Source organism: Hippocampus zosterae, chromosome 18 (assembly GCF_025434085.1).
Source record: "Hippocampus zosterae strain Florida chromosome 18, ASM2543408v3, whole genome shotgun sequence".
Classification (NCBI taxonomy): Eukaryota; Metazoa; Chordata; class Actinopteri; order Syngnathiformes; family Syngnathidae; genus Hippocampus; species Hippocampus zosterae.
This window is the reverse complement of record NC_067468.1, coordinates 11318923-11338512: the sequence shown is the minus strand read 5'-3', so window position 1 is coordinate 11338512 and position 19590 is coordinate 11318923. Positions and strand designations below refer to the sequence as shown.

The following is a 19590-nucleotide window of genomic DNA, read 5'->3' as shown; positions in this document are numbered from 1 at the left end:
ACGATAAGAACAGTGAAACACTTTAAAAAAAAATCTAAATCAGTGGGTGTCACCCAACTGCAGGAAACAATTTGACATCATTACCTTTATCATCGTGATTGGGACGCTTGTCTCAAGTGGCAAAAAACAAAAAACAAAACAATTGCATATTTGATCAGGTTTGTGATCAAAATTACCTTGGCTAACGTCCATAAAGTTCCACACGCCCGCAATACCCGACATAAAAATGTGCAGTACGTCAAGGCCATATTGGAATCTTCCCATGGATAACGCAGGTAGAGAAGTTTAAACTGAAAGAAACCAGCCCAGTCCTTTAGATCTCACAGGACTGACGTGGAGTCTAAATGTGTTCCATATGGAGGCCAACGTCGATCCCAGGTGGATGTGAGGAAGAGTCGTTTTGTGCCGGGCGAGGTAGCCACTGTTTCTACCTGCGATTCCCACAGACGAGGCCAGAAATGGCGGAAGTCTGCTCATGGTGTCTTATCAGCTCGAATGATGCGATAACTGGAGGCTCCGTTTGGACTTTGGTATTGAAATACGGATGATCCGCTGGGCAAATGCTGCGTAATGCGTGATTTATTCAAATGTGATGGAACCCCCCCCCACCCCCTTTTTGGAGCAATAACGACTATTTACCTTTAATCTCTGTCGAAAGACTGAAAGTGAAAACAGGATCTGTCAGAGTGTTTTTTTTTTTTTTTAAGATTCCGACGATCCTAATGTGCGCTCTGATTCATGGCACCGAGATGTCAGTGAATAACTGATGAAGGCGCATTTTTGCATTCAATTGGATCGGATTGGTACTGAGCAATATTTCACCTGAGTGAACGGGCTTATGTTTCATAAATTACTGTTCCTCCAAAGACATCCCATACATTGCTGATAACTGATTTAGCCTTGATTTACGCTGGCGTTCTCAATATTCTGCTGCAGGACTGAACCCCCCCCCCCCCAAAAAAAAATACAAATATTGATTTTAATGCAATCCAATTGGTCGCCTGCAGAATTTGCTTCGCCACTTGAGCGATTGCGGTTCAAGCCATTTTGACCCTTTTGCCAAAATAAGAACTTGATTCATTTGAATATTTTCAAGCAGCGAAATATTGAAAAACAACAATCCCTACTCGGTTCAGAACAGTCTGGCGATGTGAGTAATCAGGACGAGTCAATTTTCACTCCACTGGCGTGAACGATTGATCATTTATAAATGTCAACGCTGCGAGCAGGGTTCGAACCTGCGCGGGAAGATCCCATTGGATTTCGAGTCCAACGCCTTAACCTCTCGGCCATCGCAGCTGCCAGTTGCTGACGTCGCTCAGACAGTTGAGGTTAAAAAAAAAAAAAGAGCCCGTTCTTGAAATTCTAAAGGTCTCAAAAAGAGATGTGAGCCAAGATATTTATGATACCTGTTGTCCAATAAAAGTTCCTTCAGTATGTTCTCCTGCCAGCTGTTTTTACAAATGTTTCAAACGGCACACAGCTGGAATCCTGGACACCATTCAGTCCGTGTAAAACTTGTTGTTGGTCGGCGCTAGGCGCACATTTTTTTTACTTCTTTGCGGAACAGGTTTACGAATCAATAGTTCATTTGGGGAGCAGCTTTAAATTTTGTGGGTTTTTTGGGGGGGGCGGGGGGGAAATTTCATCTTCAATTTATTAATTTGCCTGCTATTTTGCTGTGCAAAGTCGGGTACACTCTGCTATTCTGGCCAGACATCTGGGAAAAGTGAACTCGATCACCCGATCACTTAACTCATTCACTCCCAAAGACGTTTTTAAACGTCTTTTCGGACTTGGTCTAGAATTGGCTGCTACTGAATGAGTTAATTGCCATGTCGTTTTATAAATTAGCATTGCTTGTATCTTATTTGAGCGAAGGATAGGCAGAGCTCCGAGTGAGAAAAAAAAAGTTTCAACATCGTGAGTCAATCTGGTGAGCAGTGTTTTGAATTTTTTCATTTTTAATATCCATCTGCTTCATAATTTGTAACATATTATGGGACTTTGGTTCTCACTGTATCATCCCTGTCTGATTCTCCCGGAGGATGCTCCCTGCTCCCCCCCCCCCCCACCCCGGCCCCCCACCCCCACCCCTCTCCGGTCCCTCGGGATTCTGGCCAGGAGTGGTGCTGAAAGACCGAACGTGGGAGATGGAAAGGTCTTTGCTTCCATTTCAGCGCTCCCGTCCCAGAGGTTTGCGTCTGCCAGCTGCCGAGGCAAAGCGCGGCTGCCCCCGTACAGATGCAGCTTTCCCATTACGTTGACGCATGTCTTTGTTGATATGGCGGACATCTTTACACGAACCAGAAAACGCGTTATCTGATGGAAAGGGGGACCATTCCAGACCGACCCCGTGGCCAGTCGACCGCAAACCCCCGAGCCGGGAACCGAGCACATGCTCTGGAAATAGGCCAGAAACGCGTTTTAAAACTTGACGAAATCTTGCCGGCGAGAGCAATGTTAGCATAATGCTCGCTTGTACACAACCCAGACACGGCGTTGATTGAGACCCGACTTTTGGAACCTCTTTCTTACAAATCTTTGCGCTAACCCGGGGACGATTTTCTTCTCTTGAAGATTATTCCGAACCCTCCAACGTGGACTGCTCAAACGGTTGGTGATGAGCTAAGCAAAGATGCAACAGTTTAACAATGGAAGCAGATGTTTTGGATGAGATGGATTTGATTCTTTGGAAAAAAAAAAAAAGCTCTTTGTGCCGGGAGCTCATCCATCTGCGGTGATCCGTGTTTCAGTACATCTTAATAACGTAATCCCCCCTCCCTCGTTTTTCTAACTCGAGGAATGCTCTAGTTCTTGCACCCTTCTACTTTGTCATTTGGGGGCACCCGCTCTTTGATTTGTTTAGCTTCTCTCATTGGAGGCTGACCGAGGCCATGACTCATCATTTCTCTGAATCGATAGAACCCCCCCACCCCCCGCCCCCTCCCAAATGTCTCAAGTATGGCCTACCAAAAAAAAAAATTACAAGTCTTTCATCCTTCTTGCAGCCTTTTAAGGTTTCGCCATATTTTGAACGGCCCCAAGTGCATTTCGTCATGTCCATTTAGTGGTTTATTTTCTCACTCCTATCTCTATCCCTTTCACGGCAGGTAAAAGATGAGACGCTCATTATCCAAATAAACCGACGGCGTACCTGGACCGGAGTTTTCATCCATCTTGCGGGCCTCTCATTTATTCTCCGGCCATTTGTTTCTTTCTGACGTATCAGCAGACTTTCAAGCGCTGACCATGATGACTGAAGCCGTGGCCAAAGGTTCCAGCTCCTCCCTTTGAAAAGCTGACCCGTTCTTTAAATGTTTAAAGAGCTTATTGCATCATCAGTCCTCGCCCACACATGCATGTTTGGGTGAATCGAGGGTGGAGTTGGAGCGGGTGGGGGTGGGGGGGGGCTCGCCGGGGGTGGGAGTTGTCATACATCATGTGTTTAAGCAGTGGAGGGGAGGTGGAGGTTGTTCGGGGTTAATGACCGACTCTCTCTGTGGGCCGTGCCGGCGGCTCTCGGAGAGGATAAGACTGGCGGTGTCGGGGCATCTGGAGCGCCGGGGTCACATCGCTCACTTCAAAGGAAGGCCGGGAGTCTAGGTCAGTGTGTTTGGGCCGTGGGGCGCAGGAGAGAGCAGGGGGTGGGGGGTGGGGGGTTGGCGCTCGGGAGGGATTGAGAACAGGATCATGAGGAGTAAAAGAGATGAAGAGGCCCGAGCGATGGCTGGAGACAGTCGGAAGACAAATCGGAGCGAGGCGGAGACGCAGCGAGGGTCACGGGATGGGGGAGGGGAGGTGGGGGGGGGAGACGGATGGTCAAATCTCAGGCTTATTTGAGGGCTGCCGTACGCAAACGTCTTAGTGACGGTCAACAAATATTTGCCGGCTGTTAAGCGATCCACCTTCAAACAATCGCTTGTATGACACAGTAAGAAGGGTGACACGTGTGCCGTCACTCTCGATCCCTCGGGATGTTTCAGCCGAAGCGTGCCACTAATATTTTTTTTTTTTTGGGACTCGGCGTTGGTTTCATTTAGTTCCATTCTGTTCCATACTGAAGAACTGTTGGACACTCGTCCCCCGAAAGAACGGACATAAGCAAGGATGTTGTGTTTTCAATTTATTGCAAGTTTTCTTTTCTGTACATGGCTATTTACAACAATATCCTAACGTGTACTTGGATACATACCGATCTCTGCATAGTCATCTCCCGTCATCTATCGGAGTACGTCTGGAAAATCCTTTACAAAATCAAATTTTAAAAAAAAAGAAAAAAAAGGGGTTATAAAATAATGGAACAATCGGTATGCATGGACGATGGGCGAGGTGATTTACATAGTTGACAAATAAATACTATTGACAAATAACATTCTATCAACTACCAGTATGAAAAATAACCCTTTGTCCACATGTAAGGATACGCGGCGACACTAACTTTGAGCTTTTTTTTTTTTTTTTCACATACTGTATATTTCATAAAACTCCATTCCCTGTGGTGTCCCGCTGCTACGTTACGAGACCGCGTTCATTTTATTGTTCGAGAAGTGCCGGTTGCAGAATGAAATCCTTCACTCTCATTTCACATCAAATGACGTTTTTAGGGTGTTTTTGTGGCAGCGACTTGAGATTGTTTTTTTTTTTCCGAACCTGCAAAAGAAACTAGTAATTGTATCAGCATCGCAACGCTATTATTGGGAAATATAATCGATATAACTCTTGATTGTTTTTGCAATGTGCTGAGATTTGGGCCGAAGGAGTTTAGTCCAATTAGTCCAAAACAATTTTCTCTCTCTTTTTTTTTTCTTTCAATACCGGAACAACATTGCATTTTGAATTTCAGCTTCATGACGTGAACCCAAGCAGTCTCAGCTTCTTCAAGACCCCCTAAAGTCAAGCCGGTCGAACAAAATGTTGCTGAATTTGATCAAGGCGCAGTCAGACAGCCAAGCGGACATGCGCGGTCGATGTCATAAGATTTCATTCATAAAGAGGGGGTGGTCTCACACACACAGACGCAGGGGTGCAAGGCGGTCTCCAATTGCCCAAGTAACATTCACGGCCGACGACATCATCCCAAGGCACTTTATGTCACGCGTGCCGATGTCGTGCGAGGAACCCGGCGGGTCTGCTTCTGTTTCTGTTTCTGCGGCGTCAAACATGGCGTACCGTGCGCGGAGCACCCTCATTTCGATGCAAAGGAGGTACGGCGCTAGGAATGGATGGTAAAAGACGACTTCCATCCCGCATCGCTGCACGTAGGCACAAACACCTCGTGATGCCCAATTCTACCTGTGCAAAGTCCATCGAAGTAACAAAAAAAAAAATCTCGGCACAAAAATAGGACCCTCGGACTGAAATATAGTTGTGGTCCACACAAGTATTTGATGACGCTTTGACAACTCTCCCCATCCGTTCTCCATTTTTCACTCATAGTCCACCAATGACTGAACGTGGCTGCAAATTGTTGTTTTCCCAACGGGCCTCGTAATCGATGATAGGTCGATGGACGGATGCAAGAGATAAACGAAACGCAGGCTCAAAACCTAATCGGTCACTTGAAAGTCCATCGCATGCTTCTGAACTTTGTTGGTGGCTACGATAACTTCAGAAGCAAGGATCACGCGACACCAGAAGGGGAAAAAGCCCGTTTGACAAAATCGGAACATGAACCCAAATGGCCGTTTGTACAACGCACCTTTCAACCGGGCGCCATCCCCTTGAGTCTTTTTTTTCTTCTTCTTGTCTCGAGTGAAGTCTTTTTTGTGTGTGTGTGTGTGTGTGCAGTCTTTGTGTGCGTTCAAGCCTCGCATATCTCACGTTCATGCCACTTATAAGTGCAGAGGACGCAACTGCAAGTCTGCCGCCCGTTCGCCGCCGACATCTCACTGATGTCGCTGAATGCATATGCAGTAAAAATATAAATATCAAAGGGATCTGGAGATTTTGTCTTCGACAACCCCGAAGAAGCTCCCCTTAGCTGTTGTCGTTCCACTCCGGCATGATGCTGACGCTATGAACGGCGTGATACTGGTGAGGTGATAGCGTGCGTGGTATGCCATGCGCGTAGAGGTACTCGTTGCCCTGCAGGCCGGCGGTCGGCGACTGGATCCCGGCGCCGGGGCTGCACTGGCGGCCCAGAGTCTGGTGCGTCACCGAGCTCTGGTACATGGCGGCGTGGTGTCCGTCGGACAGCTGGGGCGAGGAGTGGCTCCCCACCCCGCCGAGTCTGGACACCAGGGAGCCGGACGTGAAGTGAGCCGAGAAGTGCTGGTAGGGCAGCCGCTCCATGGGCTGCATGGTGGCCACCGAGCAGCTCCCGTAGGGCGAGACGCCAGCCCAGGTGTTGCAGCTGATGTCCTCCAAGCTGGGAACGGCCTCGGCGCCTTGCGACGCGCCGCCGGCGTACATGCAGGCCTGCCGCTGGCCGGACTCGCTGCGGTAGGGCCCTGCGGCCAAGCCCAGGCTTTGCGCGTAGCCCACCGAGCGGTAGTAATGCTCGTCCTCGCCGGAGGAGCTCTCCAAATAGGCTTTCTTGTAGCTGTGCTCGCCAGAGTGGCAGTCCTCCTCTGCTGCTGCTGGAATTGCAAAGTAGATAAATAAATACATACCCAGTGACCTTTGAACTAAAACGATGTCTCATGGGACTCATTAGATTCAGGGCGGAGTGCATTGTCAGGTGGTAGAAAATCCCGTATTAGTTCTACGTCGTAATGTTCATCTTATTCTGAAAATAAATAACATGTACTTCAGTTGCGGTGGCCAACCTTTCCTCTTGATGCAGTGGTACTCCTGGCCGTGCTCGTGGGGGAGGGGATAGGAGCCCGACTGGGGCAGCAAGTCCTGCGAGGTGCTCGTCACACCGTTCTCGCACTGGGAGTACTGGGAGCTCAGGGTGCTCGGGGTGGCCAAACCTTGGACGTCCCCGCTGAACGGACTCTGGCTGGAGCTCACTCGTTGGCGCACCGTGCTGCGAGGGACCACCGGGTAATCCTTAGTGCTACGCGTACACACGGAAAAAAAAATGTTGAAAATGTAGAATGTGAGACTTTGAAGTAGAATGCTTTGAATCGGCATCCATTAATCCTTTCCTATCACATGAAGCTTTCTAACAGGCTAACGCAGCTAGCGTTAGCCTGAAAACGATACTCACGGCCATATGTTTTTAACCCTCTCTGTAAAATGACTAGTATTATTATGATTGCATGTTACGGATCTTCGAAGAGACCGTATTCGTCGTGTATTTGTTTTGTAAGTGTGATACTGCCCCCTGGTGTTAAAAGGACCACACACCAGGAGGAGCAGTGCAATGTCAATGGGCATTGAAACATGAAATCGGGGTGCACAAAAATGTTGAATTCTTTACGTCCGATTGACTCGCGTTAGTATTTTATTCTCTTATGAAGAAACACGTGACAAAAAGAAGTCTTTGTTTTTCGCCGGGCTGGAACATATCAATGGCCTTTCCATGCATTTCGATTGTACTACTGGGCTGAAAATTATTGAAATCCATCCTCTGAAGTCATGCCGCTCTTTTCTGCAGAGCCGGACTTGAATTTGGATGTTTTATTCTTGTGGCTTCTATTAAATGTTATGGGAAGAATGGCGAGTCGAATGGGGGGTGGGGGTGGTTAATGTGAGGGGGCCCTTAAGTTACAATACCAGATTTTGTCCTTTGAAAATGTGTTTTGTGTGCACTCCATCCCTCATGTGGGGAGAGTAATACATACAGTATGTGCATGTTGACGTAGGTTCCAAAACGTAAATGATGTGGACTATGTGCGTGCGTGCGCGCGTGTGCGGACGGAAAATGTTGTCTCCGTTCGGGCGCGCGAGGCTAATGCCACCGCTAACTTAACACTGTCTGTCACTACTGACACGGTCTAATTGCTTTGATTTGACACCTGCCATGCAAGGAAGCCATTCATTAATCAAAACCATGTCAACACATCACTGGCCATAAAATTAGGTACACCCAAACGATTGAACATTGCTTCGTAACACGGAGCCAGTGAAGCTTTGGAAACAAAATTTTGTGTTGACTTATTTTTTTATGGATTTTTGAATGTTTTTTAAATTTTTCCTCACAACTGGTTTTCTTAGAAATGCATTTGTGTTTGGCTTTTTAAAAAACCCATTTATAATAGGCATTAATTAAACACATTTTTACGATTTGCGCTTCACTGCACATAATACACAGAGTTTCACAACCGACTCATGAGAATGCAGTTCTAAAGGGTAAAGATGCCTATGAATATTGTTACAGTATCGTCTGTCGACCTGTGTTGCCACAACGTTAGTGTTCATATATCTGCTTCTTAAAGGGCTGTAACGCCACCGCATGATGCTCTTCATTAGCCCGTCAATGGTATTTTGAATTGTTTGCTAGCATTAAGCTAAAGTGGTTTTAGTAAGGCAAAGCTATGGCCCACATACCTTTGCATTCTGGACATTCGGTGCAGTTCCATGTCATCACTTCCCCGAAAACCTTTCGCAAACGGATTGTTCTCAATTTTAAGCTGCGTTATCTAAACAAAACAAGGAAAGAAGCCCGTTAAAGCTCTGCGATTTCTGCTCACTTGAAGCCCAATTTGGAATTTAACAAATAACATGTCATATGATCAAATAGAATTGGTTGGAGATCATTTCCGAAACTACTAGAGTAGTTCTCAAGTCAAGCATGGGTTCTTCTGGAATGCTTTCCCTCGTCCTGATCAAACTGGGAGTTTATCTGCACTCTGCAGACGGCTGCCAAGACCAACCTTATTCTGCTTGCACGTGCCATTAAGCTGCTTATTTTGAAAGGACAGAAGGAAATTCACTGTAAACTATATATATATACATATATATATAATGTGTGTGTGTGTGTGTATATACAGTATATATAATATATGTGTGTGTGTGTATATAGATATACTATATATATATATATATATATATATAGTATATAGATATACTATATATATATATATATATATATAATATATGATTTTTATTTATTTATTTTCTCCTCCTGTCCCTTCAAAATAAGCAGCTTAATGACACGTGCAAACAGAAAGGGAGTCTTTGAGCACTTTTCATTAGCAGGTGGAGTGGACACATGGCGACCCGCAGCACATTATTAACATTGTTCTTCCGATTAGTGCTCTGGCAGATGTTGGCCTGTTTGGTTATTAGACAGTTGTGCTCAAGTGCCTCCACTTCAGAATGCGTTTTTTTTTTCCGGTCTGGAAAGCCCCAATAATTAGCCCTGGGGGTTACGATCTGAGCCCCCACCAATAGCAGGTTGGAGAATAATGAATGGTTTCTCCAGAACGCAGCTTCCTGCGCGTTCCCAGAAATAAGGAGGCTGCTGGTTGGCTGCAGACATTATGAGCCCCAAATCTGCTCTGCTTGTGCCCTCGCCGTTCCTTCGCCCCCCCCCCCCCCAAAAAAAGTAAAAACATCGACGCCCACGTTTTTAAATGATCTTAAACAGACGCTGTTTACACCCATTTCGTCTTTCTTGCACGTATTTGGGCAGGGCGGACACACGGCTTACATGCTTGGCTGCACGCAAACCGGCATGAAGAAACGAACAGCACGCGAATTTGATCATTTTAAATGTGTGGTTATTTTAAATATTTTTATTTTTTTCTCACAAAAATAACGCACGAAAAACGACGTGTGTTTTTGTCCTACAGAACAACCATTGAAAGATCGCCAACTAGGGTTATTTTTGACTCGTGTTTTTCGAGTGCGGCGTGTTATTCTTAGCAGTAGTCTGTTAAACGCATTTTTTTCTTTTATGAATGTCCGCATTTTCATTAAAACGAGATACTCGATTTCGGAGTCATCTTTCAAAAAATAACCGCAACTTTGTGGGGGAAAGTATTTTATCTATTTAGGTATATATATATTTATTGATTGATTTGTACCTCCAATATCAATAACGTTCAATACCTTGTTGGTTTCGTGTGTTTTGTAAACTTTTTTTTCTCATTTGCCAGTTACGAGCTACTCAAATTACGTCCGATAATCAACAACTTTTTTTTTAATGGCTTGAATCTTTTATTTTTTTATAAATAAAAATTGTCCTCATCTGTCACTGACTAGTCATTCTAAAAATATAAAAATGAATACATTGTGAAATAGTAACGCTCGAGTTTTTTTATGTTCTTCTCCCAAGTCTCTTTCTAAAAGTCGTTTATCAGTGACTTTTCAAAGCGAATCTTAAGGAAGTGTACTTTTAGATATTTGGGTAGATAAATATATATCCAATAGAATCCGCATGAATTGGATTCGAATTTGGTTAGGGCGGGTAGGCAGAGCCAGCGCGTGACCTTGTGGTTCTGGTAGGACGTGACAGCGATGAAGGCGGTCTCGGGGAAGACGTGCGTGCAGAATGCCGTGTTCTTGGACCCGAAGCCGTTGTTCTCGTCGGCCTTGACGATGTGGATCCTGGGCTGATACTTGTGCATCGAGTTCAGGATGATCTGGGGGGGGGACACACAAAAATACCTTTATAGACGCAATATAGAAAGAGATCAAATTTGATTGGCTGTTTTTTAGGGGGTGGGCGGAGGGTCCTGACGTAAGAAGATTCGCAAACGTTTGCGGCTTGCGTCTACTGCAATTTTTCTCATGACATATATTTAGGCTATTACATAAGGACAAGGCAAAAAAATAATTTAAAAACAGGATATAAGATGAGGTGATCAAATCGGAATTCGAGCTACATCCAAGCTGAGATTGAGTCATGCAAAATGGATCGAAGATAAACCACCACACGCAAAACGGAATAAGAATTTGTCAACGCTTTTTTAGAAGATGCAGATTGATTATGGAATACAGTATTGAATCCCCTGACATTTTTTGGGAAAAACTTTGTATCCCGATTGTACTATTTTTGTTATAATTAATTAGACGCAATCTGTAGAAACCCAAATCAATCCAAGTTTGATCACAACATTCACAAACAGTGTTTGAGCTAAAAATCACCATAGAAAATATTTGAACGCACATTAATAATTGACATATTCATTAAAATATATCTATTTTACTCATAATTAAGTAAAAATTGGCAAAATAAAATTCTGACATAATTAAAAAATGGATAGGATCCACCTCACACATTGTGCAAATTGGGCCTGAATTGCACTACAGTAAATGTAATTCAAATTGCCTGCTTTGACAAATGTTTCCAAATACCCATCATCAATAAAAATTAATAACACGCAAATATTGACTGAAATTATTATTACACCCCCCCCCCCCAAAAAAAAAGAACCAAATAAAATTGGTTAAATTCTTTTTCTCCATCTTTTGAGCAGAGTGGGGATGTAAATCACCAATTTGGAATGTTTTTCACCACGTGACATCCAGCATCATCAATAGCAGTTTGCAGGGGCGGCCATAGCATGAATCGCGCCCTGCACAACCCCCACGTCGCTTCACCTTAACTCCGCCCCCCATGGCAACTATCGGAATGAGCAGTGGCCTCAAAAAGTCCACATGGGTTGGGCCTTTTTACGCCGACTGTTCAGACGGAAACTGAATTCAATCCAAATCTCTTCTCGCTGTTTGGCATCGGATTCGAATGAGCAAAAAAAATGTTGTATTACAAGTTTCACAAAATAAAACTGTTTTTCACATCTCATGTATTCACACTGAATCATGAGATGAAAACCGAATCGAATCCAAATGTTTTGCAACCTGTCCGTGTTTGAAAAAGTTGCCGAACCATCAATTCAGCTTTGTGAGTGTCGCAAAATGGAAAGTGGTTTGCATGCGCACCAGATTGAATCTGGAACTGTTGTTTATTTGCGTTCGTGCCAAGACCAGAAAACACAATGTGCATTTCACCCTGTGTTCCGTGTTGTTTTTGAACTGATCCGAGCCGGCCGTTCTGTCTCTATTCCGCCCAACCTGCTCTAAAACTTTCCTTATGTAACTCCAAAGTGATTCCCACCAGCACGCCGCCTCCAACGTGCGAAGTGACGACTCGCAGAGGGCCCGTGTGCGCGCGCGCACGCTTTGTCGTCCAATCGGCTTGAACTTGAACTTTCTTCCGTGCCGCCATTCATTCATTGGAATGCGCCACATAACGTCGACAGACTTTGAGGAAACCTCTTTGATTTCTTCCCGGCAAATCTTTCGATTCAAACGGAAAGACAAGCTTGCCCCGCCCACCCCTCAGTTGTTCAGTTTTTCCCCCTCCCCCTTCCACCTTTGGTATTCCGGCCTATCTGTTATCTGGAGGGTTGTTTTTGTACCTGCCTTTCACTGCCACACTGACCTCCGGCATGCCCCCACAAGGCTCTCTTTGGGGGCCGAGTGAACTGCGGAGGCCATAGAAGGATACAATAGTGCTCCATTATTAGTTTCCAGTTGAACTTGATCGCATTTCATGCTACAGTAGCTTTTGGCAAAGGCCTGAATCTGTACGGGACATTTTTGTGTCCGCGCCCTGCGTGCTGCATGAACGTGGTGAGTGACCCTGGCCACTAAAGAGCACTTGGGATTTCACTTTGGATGGATGGAGAGATGTGGATGCTTGGTCTCGGACCGTCGCATGTCCTGAAAGGCCTTCATTTGTACTGGCGGAGCTTCCTCCGCGGTTTGGTGTTTTTAGGTTGATTGCCGTTTGATAATGCAGTACCAAAAAAATAAAAATAAAAAATTACAAATATGGGCGGGGAGAAACATTTGTAATTTGCAGTTCCTCTGCCTCTCTTTTTTTTTAATCATGAAAGAAAATCCACAAATAGCTCATTCTGCAGGTATGACTATAATTTATTTAAAATACACAATTTGAATTATTTTGTTCCCATAAATTAAAGAAAATATTTTTCAACATCTGTTCTCATCAGCCACTGACTAGTCAATCCTAAAAATATAAATGTAATTTTTTTTCAATATAAAAATACACAAAATTGCATTTACAAAATTTGAAAGTTAAAAAACTGCTTGCATTTATTTTATGGTTTGTGTTGCACGTCATTGGAACACTCTAAATTCTAATGTGTGAGCGCAAATGATTGTTCATCTCTGTGTGCCCTGCGATTGGCTGGCAGCAACCGTTTCAGGGTGTCCCCAGCCTACTGCCCAAAGACGGCTGGAATAGGCTCCAGCACACCCCGCGGGCCTTGTGAGGAGAATCGGATTTGAAAACGGATGGATGGTGTTTATCATAAATATTTAGCATCATTTTACTTCAACTCATAATCACATAAAATCACTTTCTACATGCAAGCACATGTAAACGTCGCCGTCCAATGAAAACACTCGCTATGCCTTCTTCTTACTGTACAGTAACAAAAAAATATATATTCCAACAGTAAATGTAATACAGTGTGGACAATGCTTTAGTTTGAGGTTACGTTTTATAAAAGTGCAGCATGCATTTTAAAATGCCAAAAATACCAACACAAACAAAGAACAAGTACCGGCCGTGTCCATTGTAAGAATAGATCGCGTAAGTGGGTCATCTGTTATGTCAAACCCTTTGAGCATTCAATGGCTATATCGTGGCATCCAGATGTCAACTTGCACGCATGGTAACATGTAGCTTTCCGACTTGTATCCCAAAATTCTCCGACTAGTGTGTACAACTACGGTCATGGAGATGAATCCTCAAGTAGTATGTCATAGTGACAGGAATATTCTTTATTATTATTATTGCTACATATTAATGCCAATCCGCATATTGATCAAATCTATGCGAGCAATATGTATGCACAGTATTCCATTGCTCCCAGTGGCCCGGCCGCATTCAGTACAAAACCGCCATCCCACTAATATGGATTTACGATGCTAAAAATGTCACTGCCTAAATGCACATTTCACCCCGGGAAAATAACACTGCCCACTAGCTGCGGCGTCCCGATATCCAGCCGGTGTAGAGGCGGTGGTCGGGGTGTTTTCCATAGGACCACCCAGCGGGGTTCTAAACCGAGCTCAAGCCACTCCTAACCCTGCCCCCCTGCTCTTCCCTGCCTCACGATGATAATAGTTAATGATAGTGAGTGATCACTTTTGGCTCTTCTCGCTTTCAAGTCCTGACCACATCAGAGAATCCCTTCCCCCACCCACCACCACATCCCAGCTCCAACCCCGGGATTAGAAAGGTTTGGCGGGGGCCGACGTTGCTATTGCTCTTTCCGCACTGCCACTCATATCTAAACAAAGGCCTCCAAATCCTGTCCGAAATCTCCTGCGTGCCTCAAGGATGGTGAGACGAGTGCAGAAGACAATTTAAGGAACGGATACACCAGTGTTCAAAAAGAGGAATGCAAATACTGCATGCGCACAATTCTGTTTCAATGGCTTGTTTTGGGATGAACAGCTGAACTTTAATTCAGGTTTTCTCACAGGCACTTTGTATTGGTGGCCGGTGTGTTCAAACACCCACTTAACGTGGTATGTAATGTGGTTCATTATTCGTACAGCCACACCTCCCGGTAGTAGGAGGGTGTGCGCACTTGTGCAACCGCCTTATCTGAGTTTATATTTACTCTCCCTCTTTTAAAAAGTTATTTCCAGACTGGCCACATTTACTGCAATGGCAAACTGATGAAAGCAAACACTGACATTTCAGGATAGTCTCACGAATTAAAAAAATATTGACTTCAATAATTAAATGTCAATGTGCATGTTTGTGTATTTCCGTAAGAATACGCAGGAAAACTGCATATCCCTGGCCTTGCATCCAACCGATCAAATCTTTTCTCCTTGCAACTCAGCACTTGGGCGACTCATTGGCTTAAGACCTTAAGCTTCATTGTTTCCTTGCCGCGATCCAAATAATCCTCAACGCAGGCCCTGCGCTCGGTGCCGCTCGCCCTCTTGCAATTCCCGCGTCGGGCTCATCCTAATTGGTACCTGCCAATTTATTCCATGCAGCTGCACCAACACAACCTGTGGAACCAAAGTTCTGGCCCGCGAGCGACCATGTGCCGAGTCATTTATGATTCCCACGGGCACTAAAGACAAAACCATAAGGCAGGCCGGCATGCATGCATGCATGCATGCATACGCTGTAACCGACCCCCCCCCCCACCCCAAAAAAAACAGTCCAACCAAAAATTTACAACAGCACTCACATTCCATCCCAGCTCGGGTTTCATTTGGCCAGCTGGGCCCTCCCGGCCTAACTAGGTGTGACTTGGATGCGTGGCAGCTCACTTGTATACGGAATGTCTATTATAGTGCTGCTCAAACTTTTTACACCAAGTACCACCTCCGAAAATGCTGAGCTCTCCCAATGCCAATTGGCAACATCATGACCAATATCAAAAATACAGTAGCGCAGTAGGCCTAAGCGTTCATCAAAAGCAAAGCAGAGCTTTTATTTGTTAACAAATTTACATGTGTATATATATATATGTGTTGTTGTTGTCTCAAAGAAGTTAACTTTTCAGCGATCGGTATTTAAAGTTGTTAGCCACTGTAGTATTCTACAAAGTTTGGCTGTATTAAAATGTTTTATATGTTGTAAATGTTATTTTGAACCCTTTCAGTGATTCTTGAGCATACCACGTATGTCCAGTCATTGTATTATCATTTTTTTCCATTTGTCAATGACTAGTTATTCCAAAAATGTACAATGAATGCACCATAAAAATGTGAACTTATATAGTGATTCAGTGAAAATGCACAATACTTGCTAAGTAAACAAAAATGCATCGTACATGGAAAATGTATATTTAATTCTGTGATTCTTTTGGGTACCCTCAATTGGCCGGGCCATGAAAATTTGGTACTGGAAAAAATCTCAAGATGCCATCCAAAGTTTTTTTGCAACATAATCTCTTATGCTAATTGTGCGTTTTGAGACAATGTGGCCGTTTTTGGCTCATCCTGGTGATCAAATCTACTAGCGTGAGCTCATTCTGGCTTGACTACAAAGTCAATAGAAAGCATGCAACTATGATCCTATAGAGCTGCCTCGTTACTTTCATGATTGTGAGCTAATAGTTGCTACAAAACATCAACGGTGAATGGCAAACTGCAGCCAATAAGTCTCTTATTAGCATGGAGACGCATTGATGGAGAGTGTGTGTGTGCGTGTGTCTGTTTGTGTGTGTGCAGATGTTTAGGGGCGTGGTATTGTGAAATAATGAGTTTTGTAGGAAATGGCTAACAGGCCCACTTTAGTTAAAAGAAAAAATGGTTTCCTTTTTCTCATGCGTGTGGACTTCCCATTTAAGGGCCGACATTTGGTGCACGATAATTTCCTCAATTGCTAATTAGTTGAACATGGAAAAAAGTGCGCATGACAAAAATAAAGTCATCTGTATTGAGAATGTGAATCAGGACTCAAAAATGTCCTTATCAAAAGTTTCATTCGCCGTGGCTACATTGCATACTGGTCATGCAACGCTGTTAAAAAAATGGGTGAACTCGACATTTCAAGGCAACGCAAACTTGGATCAAATTTCAAAGTTGTGCAATTCAAATAGTTTTGCTGTTTTGCAAATTGGCTTTTTCCGCATTTCACAGCGAAGATATCAAAGTGGATCATTTACATTTTAAAATTGTTCCATCTTAAATTGATGTTTTAGCCCCCATACGACAGATTTTTTTTTTTTAGCAGTGTTGGAAAAATATTTTTTGCCGTTTTTTTTCAAGCAGAAACGCATCATGTCCATAAAAATTTTTTACCATACATTTGAGATATTTCAAATTAAAGTCAGACATTTATTGAGAAAGTGAAATACTGCGAATTTAAACAGGGTCAATGTAGTTAGAATTTTTTTTTTTATCATTAAGTGTATGGTGGTAAAGGAAGCCATGAAGAAAAATTTGCAATGCAAATCTAGCAATGACCCCCCCCCCTCCAAAAAAGCATCGCAAGGTTTGAAAATATACTGCACTTTCCCATTTGAAAATTTAAAGTGTCTTTCTTGAGCATTATTTTATATCTCGCGTCATATCTCCGTGCTGTTTTTAAAAAAAGAAACTTTTTAAAGCCACTTTGCATTTTCGGTTCTTTTGCGGTTGTTAGAAATCGTATTCATGGGAAGAAGTTTTAGCTTCATTTTTGAATTGCACGCCAGCATTATAATTCCATTTTATAACTTTGTATATATTTTTTTTTCTATTGGGAAAATCTGAGACTTCAGATATACATTTTTTGTGGCATCCCGTATCAATATGAGCTGCTTTGAAAATCGTCTCAGAGGCATGAATCTTGGTCAGCATTTTAAAAAGTGCCCTCTGTGCAACATTGCGCAGGCGCAGAGATTTAGGAGACAGGCCTAGGCACCTACGTGTCCGAACGGGTCCAGGTGGTTGTTGGTCAGCTTGAGTTTCTGGAACGAGACCAGCTGCCGCATCCAGTGGGCACCCGTGGCCGGAGAGTCCGGGTGCACGTACAGCCTCCCGGGCATGGCGGGCTCGGCCTTGCCGGTCACCGACCTGGAGGGTCGCGCACGCAGTTATGCGGATCGTTATTGCATCAGTAGGAGGAAAAAACAAAATGCATCGAATAACAGTCCTAAAAATAGATTTAAAAGCAGCCATGCACGCGCAATTACGCATGACGCGTAAAGACAAAACAACGCCGGTGGATTGAGAGTTAGCAAAGTAAGAAAACACAAATGAATATTTTTTTTACAGTGTAGCCAGATTGTTAGATCAAGAAACCGTGATAATAAGAAAAATAATAACAAAAGCGATAAAGAAACACGTAAATAAATTTGTTTTGCGTGTGTTTTGGCCACAATATTGACAGGCGTTCTGTTTTTTTTTTTACAGGGCGTCCACTAACCCAACACGACGGAAGCTTAGAAACGGCTGTCGAAAACTTTATGAGTCCCCTAGAAACTGCCTTATTTATTTATTTTTATTTTTTTCCGCCCCCCACCCAAAAAAACAAAAAACAAAAGAAAACAATTGTTCCAACTTGGATAGCATTAAAAATATTCTTATTGCTCAAACAAAAATAAAGACATTTAAAGTGTACCCTGTCATTTTAATGGCAGTGTGTGTGTGTTTGTATCTAATAAAAGTCATGTCAATTTTATTTTGTATTTTTATTTTTTAACTTCACATACCATTTATTATCAGCAAACTTGTATCGATGATCATCTGCGGGCACGACATCCATCAGCAGGATATATTTCGTTTTGGGGTTCAGGCCGGTGACTTTCACTTTAAAGCTGGGGAACATTCGCCTACAAAGGTGCAAAAAAAAAACAAACAAAAAAAAACAATAATCATTTATGTCCCTGAATATTTCCCTGCCCAAAATTCGCAACGTGAATGAACACCACATCGCACCAACGTGTTCGTTAAGGATAAAAAAGGGCTTGTGAGTCATATGTGAGTCAAAAACTTGTCCGGATCGCGTGTTCATACACACACACACACACACTCACACACTCACACACACACACACTCACAAAAACACACATCGTCGTTCCGATCTGCGGAGTTCTAGTTAGCACCAGAGGTGTTCTTAATATTTTTCCCTCTCGTGTGACGCATGTGCTGCAATCGCTGTGGCGACACATTGGATAAAAACAATCGATTCGGGGGTTCCTAATAAAGTGTCCCGTGAGTGCGTGGGTCATCTCACCTGCCGGCTTTAGTGATGATCATCTCGGTGCCCACCTCGTGGAATTTCACCCACAGTTCCCTCTCGTGCAGGTACACTTTTATGCCCTCCATACCCTGCAGCAAAAAAATAAATAAAATAAAATAAAAAACCAAACATATTTGTGGTGTTTTATTCGGCGAGGGTCAGGGGTACTTATGAAATGAAAAAGTCAATACAGTCATTCCTGGGATAAGATATTATATTTCTTCGGTCAGTTTATCAAAAAAAAAAAAAAAAAAACAAGTTCAAGCGATTTTTTTTCAATATTTAGCGCTGTGGGGGGGGGGGGGAGAAAATTAAAGTATCAGTTTCTCCGATTTTGCTTTTTATTAGCATATACAATTGTTCGTTTTAAACAACTGATAATAACTCCTACATTTCCGATATTGTCATTTAAAGTATTTATTTGCAGAAAAAAATTGTGGTCAAAATACTCATAGTTTTTGGGGATACATATATATATATATATATATATATATATATATATATATATATATATATATATATATATATATATATATATATATATATATATATATATATATATATATATATATATAAAATTTTTTTTAAATTAATTTGACATTTGACCCGATAGAGTAGTGCTGCACAACTGACCTGCTGGATGTAAGTGGTTTGCGAGGACGGCGACTTGCCGGACGTCCCGTTGGGTTTCTCGCCTTTGGCCTCGCTCGGAACCTCCCTCGAATCGGACCCAGCACCGGGAGAGGCTTGCAAGGCGAAAGTCTCTTCTGGGTCGGCCATGACTGGATCTCGGGACTGCAAGAGCCCAACACATAACAAAAAAAATAAAGACGTCAACCAAGGAGCACCCTTTTGGACTTTTCAAAAAGTACGAACATCTTTCAAAAGTTGATGAGAACATGTAGCAAGTTATCGAATTTAGCCTCCAAAACGAAGTAGCTGTTGACGTGTGGCACGTAACGGTCCACACGTGACATCTGCGGAGACTTTTTTCGCTCAACATGTTTTTACGTTTCGCT

At 43.3% G+C, this 19590-nt stretch overlaps 1 protein-coding gene and 1 non-coding gene across 2 annotated transcripts; both read right to left on the bottom strand.

The window, feature by feature from the left end:
- Positions 1-1217: 1217 nt before the first annotated feature.
- Positions 1218-1299, bottom strand: trnas-cga (transfer RNA serine (anticodon CGA)). Its single transcript has one exon. It is a non-coding gene; the product is annotated as a tRNA-Ser (tRNA).
- Positions 1300-4716: 3417 nt separating this feature from the next.
- tbx5a (T-box transcription factor 5a) lies at positions 4717-19377 on the bottom strand. The gene is made up of 8 exons (XM_052051358.1): positions 19205-19377; positions 18566-18660; positions 18042-18161; positions 17256-17403; positions 10326-10478; positions 8440-8531; positions 6771-7003; positions 4717-6581 (listed from the first exon to the last, which is right to left on the bottom strand). Exons 1-8 carry the CDS (start codon positions 19349-19351, stop codon positions 5980-5982), a joined length of 1590 nt encoding a protein of 529 aa, XP_051907318.1. The 5' UTR covers positions 19352-19377; the 3' UTR covers positions 4717-5979.
- Between the last annotated feature and the right edge of the window lie 213 nt (positions 19378-19590).

What these genes read in the sequence shown, in the direction of transcription:
- tbx5a (XM_052051358.1), bottom strand. Translation starts at nt 19,351, where the DNA reads ATGGCCGACCCAGAAGAGACTTTCGCCTTGCAAGCCTCTCCCGGTGCT. An exon ending in ATCATCACTAAAGCCGGCAG is followed by an intron (nt 18,162 to 18,565) that starts GTGAGATGACCC and finishes GCACCTTTGTAG; the next exon opens with GCGAATGTTCCCCAGCTTTA. An exon ending in ACCTGGACCCGTTCGGACAC is followed by an intron (nt 10,479 to 17,255) that starts GTAGGTGCCTAG and finishes TCCCCCCCCCAG; the next exon opens with ATCATCCTGAACTCGATGCA.